General features: G+C 41.6%; 1 protein-coding gene across 5 annotated transcripts in view; it reads left to right on the forward strand.

The window, feature by feature from the left end:
* Window positions 1–18,470, forward strand: part of GPAM (glycerol-3-phosphate acyltransferase, mitochondrial) — a 54,335-nt gene that overhangs the window by 7,520 nt on the left and 28,345 nt on the right. Inside the window, exons 1-3 of one of the 5 annotated variants that reach the window (XM_058298436.2) lie at window positions 14,674–15,050; window positions 16,859–16,989; window positions 18,211–18,333. In XM_058298436.2, the coding sequence (XP_058154419.1) occupies window positions 16,888–16,989; window positions 18,211–18,333 (225 nt within the window). In that variant the 5' untranslated portion in view covers window positions 14,674–15,050; window positions 16,859–16,887. Of the gene's footprint in view, window positions 1–14,673; window positions 15,051–16,858; window positions 16,990–17,988; window positions 18,109–18,182; window positions 18,334–18,470 lie in introns of those variants that run through there. The other 4 variants (XM_071215674.1, XM_058298437.1, XM_071215675.1 and 1 more) reach the window with 4 other exon arrangements.

The raw sequence follows: 18,470 nt of genomic DNA on the forward strand, positions 1-18,470 counted from the left end.
AAAATCTAGCTATAAGGAGGATTTTGTTTTACCTGTGTTTGCACTTTTGGCTATGGTCTGGGAGGGCAATTGCAAAGGACACTTTTGTGTTTGGACTGAACGTACCCCAAGGTCAAGGGTATGCGCCCTGCACGATATTGGTGGACACTGCCTTCTCCTTCTGTCTAACTCTCCTTGGGACCCTAACTCTGTCCTTGGCAGGCAGTGAGATGACAAAAAATAATTGGTGACAATGATAATGCAGATGACTAATACATTTTGGAGAGAATCAGTTTCTGGCAGTTTCTACCTGGATCTAATACGACTACATTATTAAAATTTTTAATTTGCTTATTGAATTATTTGAAGAAAACTCTTTGACTTGATAATTGCTTGGTCTACAACTCTAAGCAAGGGAAGACGTAGGAGGATGAGGCTGGTGGGCGGCAAAGCGATCTGAGTCTCGGTCTCCTAGTTCCCAGATCTGCGACCTGACCTGGCTGCTTATGCCCAGGCTGATCCAGGCCAAAGAACAGCAGGCGTGGGCACTGGAGCTTACATAATCGTGCGTGGTTTGCCTTTTTCACTGAGCCCGTTCCTCTTGTAGCAGAAAGCAGTCTGGCTGGTCAGCAGCTTGACATAGCAGCAAGACCAGAGAGGGCTTCAGGGGATGTTTCTGGGCGTGGTGTTGCCATTACCCATCTCGGTCACCCTGAACAAGTCTTCTTATGTCTCTGGATCTTGGTTGATCCATCTATTCAGTGTGACGTGGATGAGCTGTTTCTCAATCTCAGCATTATCGACGTTATGGGGTGGGAAAATTCTTTGTTGTGGGGTGTTGTCCTGTGTACTATAGGAGGTTTAGTAGCATCCTGGCCTCTGCTCACTAGATGCCAGTAGTACCCCTCACCCTTGTTAGAAGAACCAAAAATGTCTCCAGACATTGCCAAACGTCCCCTGGAGTGGTGGGCAAATTTGCAAAATCTAATTGAACATTACTAGATTAGATGATATCCACCACAGTTTGAAAAACCACTTTATCTATCTATCTATCTATCTATCTATCTATCTATCTATCTATCTATCTATCTATCTATCTATCCATCTATCTATTTGGAGGTACCAGGGATTGAACCCAGGACCTTGTACAGGGGAAGCAGGTGCTCAACCACTGAGCTACATCTGCTTCCCAAGGAGAGTTGGTTTTTTCATTTGTTTGTTTCTTTTAGAGGTACCAAGAATCAAACTCAGGACCTTGTACATGGGAAGCAGGCACTCAACCACTCGAGCTATATCCACTCCCCTGAAAAACCATGCTAAGAGTTGTTAATGCATCCCATTTTACTGAGCTTCTACTATGTTCTAGGCACTAGATTAAGCTTTACAGTCTAAAAATGTTTACAGATATTCTTTGAGAAAGTGCCATCTACTGCATAAGATTCCTATTAGAATTAGGCTGTCTGGGGAGGCATAGAGGTAGAGGAGAAAGAATCTTTGTGTGGATTCTTATTAGCTACATAACCTGTTTCCTCATCTATAAAACATCAACTTGACACATTGTTGTCAGGCCCTATGCTGATGTGTGTGTGTAGATATACATGACAATACTTAAGAACATAGTAGATGTTCAGTAATTAAACTCACTCCCTATTTCTATTCTCCACCACAGAGGGAATCAAGCCTGTGAAAACCATTAACTTTGCCAGCCTCACTCTGCCCATCTCCTCCCTCCCACCCCTGGGTCAGACCAGCACTAACATGTCATCTTAAAAGTCCACAACACTTTGCTTCAAGGAGACCCCTGACCTGTTGCATCACCAAATTGTTGATTTGCTCCATCCTTGAAGGGATTGCTTCACACTAGCAAGGAAAAAGACTCTTTAGTAACCAGAGCTGTGCAAACACCATTGTTTCATCTGTTTGCATGTGCACAAGATGGTCAAAAGGAATCATAGATAAGGAAACTCCTACTTGACCATTATCAGCACTGCTTCTCTTGGGGCAGTGTTTGGACAATGGGTTTTATTACCTCCTCTGGGTTCTAAGTGTCTCAAGGACAAAGACCAAGTCTTGGACATCCCTGGCAGCTGCTGCACCATTTCCCAAGTGGAAACCACTTCGGTGTTTGTTAACCTGACATGCCCAGAGGCATCATGGTGTAGTGATAAGGAGAGTGGGGAGAGGAGGAGGCTGGACTTTCAATTCACCTTCTCTTCTTAGGTCAGACCTTGACCAGGGGCTATAGGGCACAAGAAGTCAGTACTTTTTTTTGGGGGGGGGGGGGGGAAAGGCCCAGGTTCAAATCCCAGCTCTGCCACTTAAGCCCTATGTGGCCTTGGGAAACTTATGTCACCTCTCTGGACTTCACCTGTCATATCTGAAAAGTTGGGGATCAACAGGGTCCCTTTCTCATAGGGATGTGATGAGAATTAAGTAATAGAATGCACAGAAAACACTTAGAACCATCCTGGCACATACTAAGTGCTCAAAAGAAGTTCATTTTTTATTAATAATATGCATCATCTTAAAAAGTAACTATAAACATTGAGTATTAAATAGACAACAAAAAGAGGGAAGTGTAGGTGAATGAAAAGGCATGAGATTGACTCGTTCTTTTACTGTTGGGGAACCTGAAGTCAGCGAGGGGACGGCTGCCCAGGACCTAGCTGCTGGGTAATACAGAGCTGGCACAGGCCCTCTGTCTCCAGATTCCAGGACTGATGCTGGTTCTTCCATACTGGGGCTGCTTTCCTGTTCAAACATTTAAAGTCCAGGTTTACAAAACTGCATAAACATTGAGGAAAATAAGCCTATTGGTTTAAGATCTATGAAGTGTTTGCAGAGAGAATCTGACTTGGAGAATATTTCCAAAGGGACTCTTTTTTTCAGGGTAAGAGAGAAATGAATATTTTGTCTAATATGTTCCTAATTATCTAAGGCTTCCCAAGGGAAGGAAAGGGACTTTCTAGTCTTCCTTCTTAGCTAGGTGGGGAAGGAAGAGAAGACTGAGTGTTTTCCTGTCCCTTACACATGCATACACTCATTCGCTCATTCTCTCTCCCATACACACTCTCTTTCTCTGCCACACACACTCGCACACATTCTCTTGCACACACACTCTCTCACGCTTTCTCAAACACACATACTCTTTCTCAAACATTCACTCACACAGTCTCGTGCTCACATTCTCTCTCTCACACACATACTCTCACACACCTTCTCTGGCACATACACATACATTCTTTCTTACCACACATACATTCTTTCTTTCACACACACACTCTCACATACGTCTATCATATACACACACAACTCACACACTCTCTTCATAAATGGATACATATCCTCTCTCTCATATACACAAAAACACATACAGAGAATGTGAATTCCATGTAACTTTCAAGAGAGTGGTGAGAGGAGGAGACTGTGTCCCCCAAGGCTCCAGCCCCCACCACCCCATTACTTATGCACAGCTGAGCACTATAGAAACCACCTCCTTTGTCTCTTGGTCTCCCACCTTCTCAGAATTCAGTCCTTGCCTCTCAGTCCAGACCCAAGGGACTGGGAAATTGATATTTTGCTTTATTCAGTCTCGGGAGCCACTTTGAATTACTGAACAACTGAGCACAAATAATGTCCACCTTCTCAAAGAGACTGCAAGAGATTTCTCTGGGCTGACTCAGACCTGTGATTTCTATCTTATCTTTTGACTCTGGCCGGTAACTGGTAAGTTTGCTTGGGAAGGAAAGACTGAAGTTTCCAGGCTCAGTGGTTGGAAGAGGAAGTTTTAACAGTCAGAGTGACTGAGTATACTTTTTTCCCTTCAATATTGACTATTTTGGGCCTATTTGGAATGAAAGTTTGTGTGGGTCTATTAGGGTGTTGGCCTGTGAAATCACATGTAATTACAATATGAATGGGGCCTTGGTTAAAATGGATTCATTTATTTGAATTAAACTCTACTGTAGCTTAAGTAATGGTTGCAATTCAGTCGAGAAGTTGAATGAGTAGTCATAATTCCCACTGGATCTCTACCTCCTATTTTGCCTTTTTATCAACTTGCTGTCTTTCTTATGGGCTCACCATGCACAGAACACACATTTTGATGCTTTTCTTTTTTGCCCTCTTCTAGCCTAGCGTAGCTGACTTAGGGGAGGGGTCTGCTAATTACGGCCCCTGGGCCAAATCCAGCCCACTCCTGTTTTATAGATTGTAGGGGGAGCTACAGCCTAATAGTCAAATGGCCTAAATGTCCTGGCTACATCTTGGCCATGTCCAGGGAACAATGACACAGCATAGCTGCATTCAGCTTCTGGGGGATGGGCCTGGTCCCGACCAGCATGCCAGCTAATTAGGCTATGTAACATGATAGGTATGCCATTGTAGGAACCAATCATGGACTCTGATAGCAGTGAGATGAAAGCAGCTCCCATGTAAACAGAAAGGGGGAGAGAAAACAAGGAAAGGGAAAAAAGCATGGAAAAAATTGAATATGTCTAAACTTCTGACTCAGCATACCTTTTTCTTTGCCAACAGCCCTGACTCCCCACTCTGGCTGAGGAGCTCGGACCTGACAGATCAAGTTTGTTAGCACACAGCCACGCCCATTTGTTTAGGTGTTGTTTGTGGCTGCTTTTGTACTATAACAGCAGGGTTGAGTAGTTGCAATCGAGACTGCATGGCCACAAAGCCTGAAATATTGGCTGTCTGGCCCTTTAAACAAGATGCTTACCAACTCCTGACTTGGACCTAAGTGTTGGAGTAGAACATGTCCGTGTAAAATATTGTCTTGGTTCCTTGCTAGCTGTGACATTCAAAAGGCTGCACAACCTCTCTGTGAAACCTAATCTGTACCGCCGGATAATAGGTAATACTTGCCTTGGAGGGTAGCTGTGAGAAGGTAGTGAGAAATTCTTTGTAAGAACTTGCAGCTTTGTGTCTGGCACAGAATAAATGCTCAGCTATTATGATGACCATTCATTCATTTATACAACACATATATGTTTAGTGCTTTCTCTGTGGTAGGCTGGGAAACTACAGCAGTGATCAACTCATAGAAGGTCCCTGCTCTCATGGAGGTCACACTCTAATGGGAGAAATCAGACAATAATCAAGAGAACAAATAAATCAGCAGATTATTTTCAGATCATGACAAGTGCTATAATTAAAATTGGGCGATCTGGTAGAAAGTGTTAAGGCAGGGGACAAAAAGTTGCTGGCTGAACTAAGACTTAAAAATAAGAATGAGTCAAACATGCCAATGTCTGGAGAAGAAATGTTCCTGGCAGAGAAGGTGATAAATCCAGAGGCCCTGGGCCAGAGATGACCTTGGGATGGTCCTGGTACAGAGAGAAGGGCTGGCACAGAGGGAGGTAGAGGAGAATTGTAGGGAACAAGGAAGGAGAGCCAGGCAGGGGCAAAAGCATGCAGGAGCTTGCAGGGAAGACATTTGAATTTTAGGGGCAGGGGTGAAATCTGTGACCACGGATGGGGAGGATCTGGACCAGGTCCTTGGCCTCTGCCTGTGATCTTTGCTGTAAGGACTATTATCCTTCCTCCTTGGATTCTAGCACTGGTGACTTTTGAAACAGGAGATGAGGAGGGGCCCTAGAGAGCCCATGTTGAAATGGGAGCTCTTGGATATGGCAAGTCCATCATGCTCCCCCAGCTGGACCTAGCTACCTTGCTTGAGCTTTTCTCCTTACAGTGCCCCTGACTCACCTGAAAGTTCTTCTGACCAATGCCATTACCTCTTTGAGAGCATTCTTATCAGGAGAGCTCCAATGCAATTCCAGGTGGAGCACTTAAGGTGAAAACCACTTTATGTAATCTTAAAACCCTCTAATAAATTTCCAACAACCTAAGACTACCAGATAATCAGTTTATCCCTAGGGTCACTCCGAATTCATTGCTTAGTTCCCATAATTAGCATTTCTTTTATGTCTGAACCGTTGAACAGCCGTGAAGAGCCCCAGTGATAATATTTTAGCTGTTTGAGGTTTAAAAGAAAGCTTTAGATACCATCAGTTACTCAAACTGCTTCCACAGTTGCTAATAATAACAGCCACACAGTACTCAACAGTTTTAAAGCACTGCCACATAATTGGCTCATTTATAGGTAAAAGTCTACCTTTGACTACCAGCCTTTATCCGTTTTGGATGACTCCTCCAACTCCTCCTCCTACACCTCTTGCTCCTGCTTCTTCCTCATCTTCATTACTACAAAGCCCTTTATTAGAAAGCATCTGCCTCACTAACAGCAGTCAATGCTTCATACTTCCCTTACAATGTGCAAATACGGGATTCTGTCTCAAGTTGCTTTAGACATTGTTAAAAGAACAAGATCAAAATGTGGCTATCTTCCAAATCATGCTTTCAAACACTGGGGCCACAAATGACCTTGGAAAGGTGTTATGAATCCCCTGAAATCGAATGCAAAATTTTATATGCACTCTTTTCCTGGGAAAGAGTGGGGTTTTATCAGATTCTCAGAGTATCCCCTAGCTCCCAGAAGTTAAGAATTTTAAAGATATTTTAAAGATATTGCTGACTCAATTAACAGGACAGTTAAATCATGCTGGGGTAGGGTAGCTAGTTCAGCATGAAATACTAAAATACCTCATTTTTCAATTATGATCTATGAAAGCAAGGGGGATTGATATCTGATCAAATGAAATCTTCCTTTCAGAGGACTGGACATTTTCCTAGGAACTCTGTGGTATATGCAAATATTATATAAAGTCTATGTGTGCTAGGCACTGCTTCCGTGCTTTTTAGATTTTAACTCTTGTGGTAGGTTGAATTATGTACCTCAGAAAGAAATACAGTCTTAATCTTAACCCTTTCCTGTGGGTATGAACCCATTGTAAATAGGACCTTTTGAAGATGTTATTTTAGTTGAGTGGCCAAGTGAAATAGAATGGATCTTAATCCAGATTACAGAAGAAATTCAGTGATAGTAAGAGAAAGCCACATAGAGGAGAAGAATGGAAGTCAATGGAACCTTTGAGAGAAAGGAGAAGACATCTCCAAGTGACAGAAAAGCCAAGGACCCAAGGATTGCTGGCAACCAGCCCCAGAACACCACAGTCTTCATGTGGAAAGCACTGCCTTCCTGATGCCTTGATTTTGAACTTCTCCTACCCTCAAAACCATGAACCAATAAATTCCCCCTTGGTTTAAGCCAATCCATTGTTTGGTATTTGTTTTAGCCATCAGGAATCTAAGACATCTCATAATCCTCACAACAATCCTGTAATGCAGTTACTAGTTACTATTTTAAGTCCTCTTTTACAGATGAGGAAACTGAGGCATGCAGTGATTAAAAACTATAGATTGGGTTTACACTCAACATTCCAAGAACATTAAAAATTCTGGATAATGTAATTTGAATAACTGTACCTACTGGTTCAGAAAAATGATCACTCTGGACATGTTTGAACAGTGGCCATGTTGTAATCTTGAAGCATATGCCTGCTTAATAACAGACTTCCTATACATGCCACTACTGATTTTATGAATAAGAATAGTTTAGCAGATCACATGCAGAGGAGAGCCAGCTGACTACTCTTCTTAATTAGAATTTGGCTGAGAGTCACTATGATATATAAAATGGGGTTACTGCCTGAGCAGGTAATTTTCTTGTTATAACTACCGAAAAATTCACACTGTATACATAAGGCATGCCACAACTCTGAAGAGCTTAAAGTCAACTATACCTTATCTCTTGGAGCTTAAAGTTTCACTCATTTCTGGATTTGTTCAATTGATGAGACTTCAGATATAATTCATCTTTTTACCTAGATGATGTTTATTCAACAGTTAAAGAAGAGATGACTAGAAACTTAAATGGACTATCACCTAACAACATGGTTTATAAATAACCCAAAAAATCATCATTATAGGCATTAAGATTTGTTTAATCCCACATGTAAGTTATCATGACTCTAGGAATGTTATAATTCATGTACATGTTTACATATATGTTCCAATAATTCATGGAGTAAAGTAAGAATAATGATTCAGACTTTAGAGGTTCTGGAAAAAAGTAAATGCAAAACAATTTGATAAAGGGGAAGTATATCTCACCATTTCACAAGCAAAATTGGATGTGTAACAGGAATAGGTAAGATATAAGTCCCCCTTACAGCCTGAAGGTCAGTGTCAATGAATGACTCACCTGGTCAATAGTATCACAAAATGGGGCTAAAAGAGGAGATTAAGGCCAGTGGTCCTCTGCCATCTGGATTATGGAAATTTATTCTTAAATAATTGACTTTCATGTATGGAGATCATATTTTTAATAAATTTTAAGTATTTATGGAATAAAATAATTTGGTTAAAACTACAGTCAGTTGGGGAGCTAAAGTGGTTGAGAGCCTCCTTCCCATGTACAAGGTCCCAGGTTCGTTCCCCAGTACCTCTGAAAAAACAAAACAAGTTAAAAAAAAAAAAAGCAACTCTCATTGGGGAGTGGATGTAGCTCAGTGATTGAGCACTTGCTTCCCATGTACAAGGTCTTGGGTTCAATCCCTGGTACCTCCTTTAAAAAAACAAACAACTATAGTTAATTATATTTTGCTCACTCAGTTTTGCTTTAGACCAGGTAATTTTCAGATAACTAGAAACTGGGTCAATGTGTTCTTCTCTTTTGAAAAGGCCATATGTTAAAAGCTAAAGACAGGGGTATATATAGAACACCCAAGAGAATAGATTTTTCAAAAGAAAATCTTTGAGTTTCTATATGTCCTCAAAAGTAATAAAATCAAATTTCATTTAAAATATTCTAAAAATGAGCCTTAGTTGAACTTATAATGATTTTCCTTCAAATTAGACCTAAAAAGGGAGATTCTAGCTTATCTGAACTTATTAGAAAAAGTATTATCTAAAGGCCAAATAGTTCTTCTCTTGTCTCTGAAAATTTTTTTCCTCAATGATAAAGATTGATTCCAAGGGAAAACAATAAAAATAAGTCTGCCTCCAGCTATGTGACGTTTCCCTCTAGTATACTGGGCACATGTATGTTTACCTTTCAGCTTCTGCTTTGCCTTGTCCTCAACAGTGGTGCTCAGTTCTGTGGTGGACCACCCCCCATAGTGCCATCACCACTGGAGATCTGGGCCCCATTTTCCCTTTTACTCATGTTGCTCCTGCTATTCTGGCTGAGGGAGTGGAAGGGATGGAAAATCTGCTTCCAGGCTCTCTATCAAGCTTGGATACATGTCTGCCCCAGAACTTACAATGTCCTGGACTCCCAAAACTCAATAGTTCACACATCCCTGCTTGGGCATATCTATTCCTAGAGCTATTCTTATTCAGGACTATTGACCATTGAAATAGGCACTTTCATTCGCCTTAATTAATTATTTAATTAGCCATATCTTGTATTTAGACATTCAACAAATAGATACTGAGCATTTGCTTTGTGAAAGGCACTGTTAAGTGCTAGGGAAGCAGAGGAAGGGAACGGGAGAAGTCAAGAATGATAGTCAAGACAGGCAGATATTAAATGATTCACTCTACAATTAAACATCTAATTATAATTGTGATAAGACCCATGGGGGTAATCATCTGGCAGAGGGCCTGACTTCATTTGAAGAACTGATGAAGGTTTTCATGAGGAGGTGCCATTTGAGGTGCGTTACAAAGCACGGATTGGAGAGATGACGCGGAGTGAGGGGACACGATTCAAGTCAGAGGAACAGCATGTGCAAGGGAAGGGCAGAGCCCAGCATTCTTGAGGAACTTAAAAAATCCAGGGAGGCTGAAACCAGGAAGAGAAAGGGGATGTGGAAGAAGAAGAGGTAGTGAGGTTAGGAAGGGCGGGTGGTGCCAGGCTTTAGAGGCCATGGTAAGGACTTTAGACTTAATCCCCAAAACCATTAGGAATAATTTAAAGGATTTTCATCAACTGAAGTGCGGATGAACCTGAGAGATGGGGAGATTAGGGGGGTTTGACATGTTCAGTGTTGCATTTTCAAATGTTTATTCTGGCTTACGTGTAGGGAATGTTTGGGAAGAAGGGTGGCGGGTAGAGGGAGCAGGTATGAGGAGAGACCACGTAGTAAATTGTTATGCCTCCCAGGTAATACAGCGGTGACTTGGGCTTGGATAGTGGAAGCATAGAGGGAGACGAGTGGATGATGGGTTTAGAGATATCTGGAAAGTAAAATTGACAGATGTTAGCATTACACTAGATGTGGGAAGAAGTCAAGAATGACCCCTAGGTTGCTGGCCTGCCAAAGGAGACAACATGGAATGAGAATGAAGGAAAGCCTCAAGTCAGCAAAAAACTGTTAAGAAAAACAGTTCAGGATATAGAGAGAAACTCAGGAAGGCATGGGGTTGAGAAATTTAAAAGAAAGCCCTAGCTCTTTGTACCCAGATCTTGGACTTCCGTAATCTACCAGTGCCCAATAATCTGACATCAGGTTATACAATAATAGAAAAATTCTGACTGACTCTGGGTACTCACAATCTAGCTCACATTAGGATTCCTCCTCCAGAAGAAGGAACATCCCTCCTGCCAGCATCTCAGTTCCATGAAACATCTTGGGCCATACCTGCCCAGAACCAGTGGTTATTTTCGGGGCAGCAAACTTAAGCAAAATTTAGGAAAAAAGGTTTCCCTAAAAGAAATCCTGCCTTCAGAGATGCAATTCTGGGTACAACAAAGACAAGCTTTTATGATGTTTTGCAGGTTAGGCTGGCTTGTTAGAAGCTTCTCAATCTCTTTATTCCAGATTAGGACCTTTGCTTTGTCCTTTACAAATGAGAAGGGTCACTGAGATTGTTTTGGTAGTTATTAGGCTGTTCCTAAATGTTTAGTTATCTTGTTTTGGGCATGTGGTGGGATTACACTTCTTCACTCTCTTGCTTTATGTGACTTGCTTTAGCCAATGAAGTATGAACAGAAGTGATGTGTGGGTTATCAGCCACCTTGGCAATTAAGGAAGCATGAATCAAGATGGAGCCTCCATCAGCCTGGGTTTCTTAGTGATTATGATGAGCAGAGCCCCTATAATAACTGGTACTTGACATATAGCATAAGAAAGAAATGGATTTTGTTGTTTTAAGACTCTGAGAAGTTTGTTATTGTATCATATCCTAGCCCATCCTGACTGACACAGAGATAGTCTTCCCAGAACAAAGCTACCTTAAGGTTCATATGAACTTCAGAAATTTTAGGATTCTTTGTTAGGATTCAAGCTCAAAGGAATAGGATTTCTGCTTGTTTCTCCAGAGTGCTTGCAAGAAGTACTCTTTCTAAGCACAAGGCCTTGGCAGCCTAACCCCGAGATGAGGATCCCTGAAGAACAATGGTCACTGCTTAGCACATCCTAACAACAATAATAAAACCCACCCTTTAGTAACCTCTCACCATGTGGCAGGGACTGTGATAATTATTTTACGTTCATTATTCCATTTTATCTCAAAATAACCCAATAACTAAGTGGACATTAGCAAATTCACTTTCAAACTGAGAGCACTACTGGGCTCTCAAGGAGACCAGCTGTATAATGTATCAGTTAAGACCTGGGTTCTACTATCAGCTGAATTCAAACTGGGTTCTGCCATTTGCTAGATTCACCTAATTTCTCTATGCCTCAGTTTCCCCATCTGAAAAATGGGGGCAATAAAATTTCTAGCCCATGGGGCTGTTGGGACAATAGACCCCTTATCTGCCTGTTTGCCCCAACATCCGTTCCCTATCTTTCTGTGTTCTATTCTGTACCTTAGGTGTATGGCCTCTGAAAATTCATTCCCTATGCTTCTTTGCATTTTGGCTCAGCCAATGGAAGGGGCTGGCAGGTGATCAGAGGGTGGCAAGAGGGTAGAAGCCAGGGTATCCCTCTCTTTCTCAGGTAGCATCTCAGCAGTGGCGGCTCTGTGGTTTCAGCTCCACATGGGTTTCTCCTCTCTTCTTGGTCCCAGGTCTCCATGGTGGCTCTGGTTCCTGAGCTCTATTAACACCTTGCTTTGCCACTTTAGCTGTAGGGAGGGGAGTGATCTTGCATTGCTAACAGTGGGCCTGGCTCACTGTTCCCTTCTGCCCTTTCAGCTCTTCCAAGACCTAAGTAGTTCCCATATTAAAGTCCTACAACTGAATTGCCTGGTATGGGCTCTATTTTCCTGACTGCACCAAGACAATTGCAAGAGGGTTGCCTGAGATAATGCCTATGAAGTATTTAGGATAGTGGTTGGAACATAGTAAGTGCTCAATAAATGCTAGCTTAAGAATTGTACTTTCCTCACTATGCCTGATAATTTTTGATTGGATGCCAAACACTGTGAATTTGATCTTGTTGGGTGCTAGATATTTTTTATTTCCTAAAAATATTCTTTTGCTTTGTTCTGGGACACAAACTACTTGGAAATAGTATCATCTTTTTGGAGCTGCCTTTTAAGGTTTGTTACTCAGGAATGGAGCAGCATTTACTCTAGAGCTAATTTTGCCCCACTCCTAAAGCAAGAACTTTTGGGTCCTCTGCTCAATGCCCTGTGAACTGTGAGATATTCCAATCTGAGTGATATGATCAGGCACTATTTCTGTATGATCACTGGGTACCCTTCCACTCTGATAGGAACAGGAGCAATTCCATGCCCTTTGTAAGCTCCGGCGATTGTTCTCTGCTCCTCTGGAGCATTTTCTCCGACCTTGGGTAGTTTCCTCACATGCAAGTGCTGATCCTTACTTATTTGAAGACTGGAGGGAGACTTTCTGCACATCTCCAGAGTTCATTTTCTGTGAAGCTCTTGCCTCTCTGGTACTCTGCCCTTAGCTTCTATCTCCTTAACTTAAGGAGTCTGCGGAGCTCTTCCTGTACTACCTCTCTCTTGCAATCTGGGCAGTAAGCTGAGGCCATTATAGGGCTCACTTCATTTGTTTCCCCTCCCACAGAGGCCAATGTCCTGTTTTGCTGCCTGATATCCAAAGGCTGAAAGTCATTGCTTTCTATATCTTGCCTCTTTTTAAAGTTGTTTTAGGGGGAAGGGTAAATTCAGTCTCTATTGCTCCATCTTGGCTGATGAGACTGGATTACTATAAAATTTTGTGTTCCTGTTGATAAAATATATTACCAAGGGTGTCACCTGTTTCCAAAACTATCCTTATTAAGTAACATGAAATATCTCACGTTGCAATCCACATGCCCAACAGGTGCAGTAACCCTTATGCAATGGGCCTTAAAGATGAGTTGCCTAAAACAATCTAATTTTCCCCATTTGGATTATTTTAATTACTGAGAAGCTCTACCTCATTTCCCATTACTTTCTCTTTAGCAGCGACTTCACTGGGGTGCTCCTTTATTTTCTCTTAATTTGGGGACACATTTTTTCCCCCTTTGTCAGGGACCAGTAATCTGTATAAAAAATTTCAAGGTGTTTTGGCATTAGAATTCACCTTATTCTAGCCAACAAACAGTCCTTGAGCACTCTGGCTTGTGCTTACAGCCAAGGTGTGTGTGAAGTTGAATAAAGATAAGGACCTTGGTCTTAAGATCTTTTTTTCAAATACAAATAGTCACTCTATTGTTTTGGGATGTTTTAAAAGAGGAACACATCTGCATCTTGGGATGGATTTATAAACAGAAGTAGAAAGATCAAGGGAAGAAATTCTTGTTTTTCTTGTTGTTGCTCAACTTCAATAAGTATTTATTGAGGTGTAACTATAATCAAGATACTGTGGTGTTTCCTAGGCGCCAAAGACAAGTGACTGACATCAGGGAGTTTATAATCTTGCGAAAGTCTGACACAAGCTGATAAATACCCAAGGTGTGGTACCAGAGTAAATCTGTGAGATTGCACAGGAGGATGTGATTATTGAGGGTTGGAGAGATGAGGGAAGTCTTGGAAGAATTTGTTTAGGAAAGAAAAAGGAAATTTGGAGAAGAGTAGCATGAGCAGAATTAGCAGTATGAGTGTCTACTGCTTGTCTGGTGGCAACCTAAGAGGTTGATCCGAAGGGTTCCTGCTGGACAATAGTGGGCAAGAAGTTAAGGCCAATCAATAGAGGGTTTGCCTACCAGACTAAGGAATTTAGACTGTGGGGATAGATAGCTTTTGACTGGGGAGGACATGCATGAAGATTTGTGTTGAACAGATAGGGCTAGGGTCCCTATCTGTGTGCAGTGGGGACAAGGACTGGTGGCAGAGGCTTGAAGGCAGGGACTATGTCTTAAATCATCTTTGTATTTCCAGAGCCTAGTTCATGCTTTTTGCTTGTTGCTTAAGTGCATGTAAAAGGTTATTTTTCTTCTTTCTAAATTGCCATTGATCTTGCTAACCATTGGCTTTGTCAATGGCGTGACAAACATTACGAAAGAACCATCCGTGCCTCAGGTTATTTTGTTTTAAGAGCTAAAGATAGGAAAATGTGGACTCAGTCTTTCAAGCTTTACTTGTTTCCCTTCTGATTCTTCATTTTCCTCCTCAAAGGAAAGGGCAATCAAATACTCTTACGGAAATTACGTAACATAACCATTCACCCCCCCCCCCCCCATCTAATCCCTAATAAATTTTGCATTGTCTTACAAATCTCCTGAAAAGACATACCACACAAATACATATAAACCCAGACAGCCCACGCACACACTTCCAATAAAGCCGGGCAGAGATACAAACTCCAAGACCAGCACAGTTCCGTAGAGAACCGCTCAGATTCGGTATCGCCCCGCCCACCTTCCGCTCTCCGGTGCACGCTCACTCTCACGTGACTCAAGCCTAGGCCGTATCACCGTTTGTTTAGGCACTCAAACATCGTCCTTAGCCACAGACACGCGCTAGTGTGCGCACTCTACACTGAGACGCACAGACAGCGCGGGTAACCCGCAGGTCCCGAAGACTCCCGCCCCCGGCCCTCCGGCCCTCACAGCCCCTGAATGCGCTCGCCGGCGGCCCACTCCGCTTCCCTCGCGCGCGCCGGTTGCGTCACCAGGGCGCGACATTCCTGCCGGCAGCCGGCGGAGACAACCTGCGGGCAGCTGCAGCAGCAGAAGCCGGAGCGGGTGTGCGAGACGTCGGGGAGAGTGCTTGCTGCGGGAGGCCGCCTGGTGCCGGGAGTGCTGGGACAGGTGCGTCGTCGCCCTTCTCTGCAGCAGCTGGCGCGACTGCTACAAATTGCCGCGGCGGTCCGTGTCCTCCTACCCCCGTCTCCCGAGCTCTGGGGTTCCTCCTGAGAAATGGGCCGGGCTCGTGCTGGGATGAGGGTTCGGGATTATGCTCTTCCCGGGAAGGCCAGGCTGCGGCATGAGTCCTTCCTGGGAAGGAGGGAAGTCCTTATGGGCTTAGTACCCTAAGCCCCTGAAAGGGTCGGGGCTCCCCAGCTCCGGGTCCTTTGGGGCCATTGGACTTGAAGGCAGCAGGGATACTCTGAGATTAGGCATAGTGCAATGACAGCAGCCATCATTTATTGGACTGAGCGCTCGCCGTGTCAGATGCTGTGCTGGGCGCTTTGCATGTACAGTCTAGTCTTCGTAGCGACCCGGGAGGTAGGATCTATCCAATACCTCATTTTTTCAGATGGGGAAGCTGAGGCATAAAAATTAACCAACTTGTCAAAAGTCACACAGCGACGTGGGGGATTTGAATTGTTTTTTTTCTGACCTCAGTGCTTGACCTCCCGCCTGTATCCCTAAGCCTAGCTCAGCTGGGATTTTTTTTTTTTTTTTTAAACCTCGACCTTGGGTGAAAGCTGTGGGGAGGGAGGAGGAGCAAAGCTTGAACTTCCTATTGGCACTAGTCTCCTGTCTCTAGACCGCTTCTCTCCCCCACCCCCCACACTTCAGCCCTGCGTGGTCTTCCCTTTTTCAGGCAGCGGCGGGCTCCCCCTGTTGTAGGGACATTCTGCACCTGAAACTGATGGCTGAGAGCAGAAGTTTTTAAACATAGAACTTTCAAGCCCGGTGCATTGCTTTACTATTCTCTCCCTTCTCCTATTATGTTAGATTGTTACTTACGTTAAGTGATGAAAGACATATGTAATTACACTAAGTATATCCGTTAACTGCTTACAAACCTATATGGGATTGTAAAGAAGTCAGAACATACCCTCCAAGGAACACAGTTAATCTGGACGTGACCTTTCAGGATTTTGAAGGAATAATTTAGGGTGAGAAATAGGCAAATGCCAAAGCAGTTTGAGAATGGAGATTTTGTTAGAAAATTTTGATGTTGTAGGTTAACATCTGTTCTCTTTGGGACTTTAATGTTAATGAACATTTTCCTTTAGGATAGGAAAAGACATATCGAAAAGGAAGAACACTTATAAATCAGATGTTTCAAAATAGTGTGCTTTTGTTTTAGAGCTTTGTAGATGTACTAAAAATACAAAAAACATTTCTTTTAAGGCATGATGATAAAATTAAGAGCTTAACTCAATATACATGGGAAGCTTGAGGGTGCCCTAATTGTCTTTACCCATTTTACATTGCAAAGTATGTGCGACTCCAAGTTCCTGGCACACAATTTTAAAAATATCTACTTGTGTGCATATATGCAACATGTATTTAATTAAATAAACACATGACTTCCTACCCAATTATTTTTCAATTATTAACATAAATGAATTCTTTCTCATATACCTGAAATAAGCTATTATTTATACTTGCACATGACTAGGCATAATTGCTTTGTTTGTTTAGTATATGTCCAGGAAGTCTAAGGATAAAAATGTTGATTTTACTTTTCCTCAGAGCACCGTAAATGTGTTCATAAAAACACATTAAAGTCAGTTTTTTATACTTTGACTCAATATTGTGAGCAGTAGTAATTCATTTGATATCCTACTATGGAGCAAAACAATGCAGAAGTCAGAATTTTGAGTTCTGAGATTTAATGTCTGGATTCCTCATTAACTTAAATGAGTATGTATTGTTCATAGCACCTGATTTGGGAATTACATTCTGTGACATGGATGAAACCACACTGACTCTTGGCACAATAGATGTTTCTTATCTGCCAAATTCATCAGAATACAGTGTTGGTCGATGTAAACATGCAAGTGAGGAATGGGTAAGTGTAAGGTAAAGTACTAAAAGCATTCAATATAGAGATGTTTATTTCAATGTCATTTATACAAATGGAAACAACTGGCAGCAACGTAATATCAAATAGAGGCTGGTAGCCTGCAGAAACTGTCACTCAGAGGCTGTTTTAGCTACTGGAATGTATGTTTATAAAGTTTAGTAATATTTTAAAAATTCTTGTGTGAATATGGAAGAACAAATTTGGGTAGAAATTTAAGTACGGTGATTATGTTTAAAAGCAAAACTCCTTTGCACAGGAGAAAACTCAGAATGTTATTAGTAATTGTTTTTGGATAGTGTGATTTTAAGATTTTTTTTCCCGTTCTCTTGGTACCTACTTTCCACAGCTTATTTTTAATAAGCATGAATTTTATCATGGAAATAAACTTTATTTTTAAAAGTGAAAGTAGGAAATGAATTTTAGTATGAATCAGTCTGAAGGGATGCATTTTCTGGTATTGTTTCCCCTATTTCAGCATCGGAAATATAACGCATGTTTCAAATATTACCTCAAACTCCATCTGCTTTTTATGTAAAAAGTACTTTTTTTTTTGGCTTACTTTTGAGAATGTTATAATCAGTAGAATTTGAGCAACTGATGAGCTCAAAAGTAAGAGAAAAACTGTTTAGAAGAGCAGAGTTTAGTTCTACCTGGACAGTGCAGTTATAATCTGTACTCTAGTCTTTAAACTGTCTTGATGGGATAAAGGAATGCTGTATAAATTTACTTTGTTTTTCATGTAAAGTAAAATAATTTAAGCTGTAGTATAACAGCTTGCTTACTTTATAAGGCCTTTGTAGTTCTATTGTAGAGCATGTGCTTTAAGAGGGAGTGAGGTTAGTTCTTAGCATCAGCATCTAGGATGCTAAATTTTTTCATTCTGCTACTGTCAGAAGTCTGCTTGATCTTTTACAATTTAGTTTTTAAAGCATTGAATGCTGCTTTGAGTATGCAGCTTTCATAACTAGCTGTTGCTATTCATAGGTGCTCAATTTTTGTTTATGCGCTGACCTTTATTCCAAGTATTGATCAGAGAGGGAGTGCCCTAAATGAAAATTACTTTGTGAAAGACATATGCTTATACTCCCAAAAGAAAAATATGTAGTAAGTTTCTCTTCTACCTGGAAAAAGTCTTAATTTTAGAGATTAAAAAGCTGAGTATCTCTGTTGCCATTTAGACATATTTTTTTCTTCAATATTTGTTAGAGTGAGTGTGGTTTCAGACCTACTGTTTTCAGATCTGCAACTTTAAAATGGAAGGAAAACCTAATGAACCGGAAAAGGCCATTTGTGGGACGATGTTGCTATTCCTGCACTCCCCAGAGCTGGGTAAGGATCTTACTACTCATTGAAACCGATAAACAGAACAAAATATGTGACATGTATTTCAGATTATATAAATTTGTTATTATGTAGTCTTCATGAATTCAATTTATTTTTAGAATTTAAGCTCACATTTATACTCC

Source organism: Dasypus novemcinctus, chromosome 6 (genome assembly GCF_030445035.2).
Source record: "Dasypus novemcinctus isolate mDasNov1 chromosome 6, mDasNov1.1.hap2, whole genome shotgun sequence".
Classification (NCBI taxonomy): domain Eukaryota; kingdom Metazoa; phylum Chordata; class Mammalia; order Cingulata; family Dasypodidae; genus Dasypus; species Dasypus novemcinctus.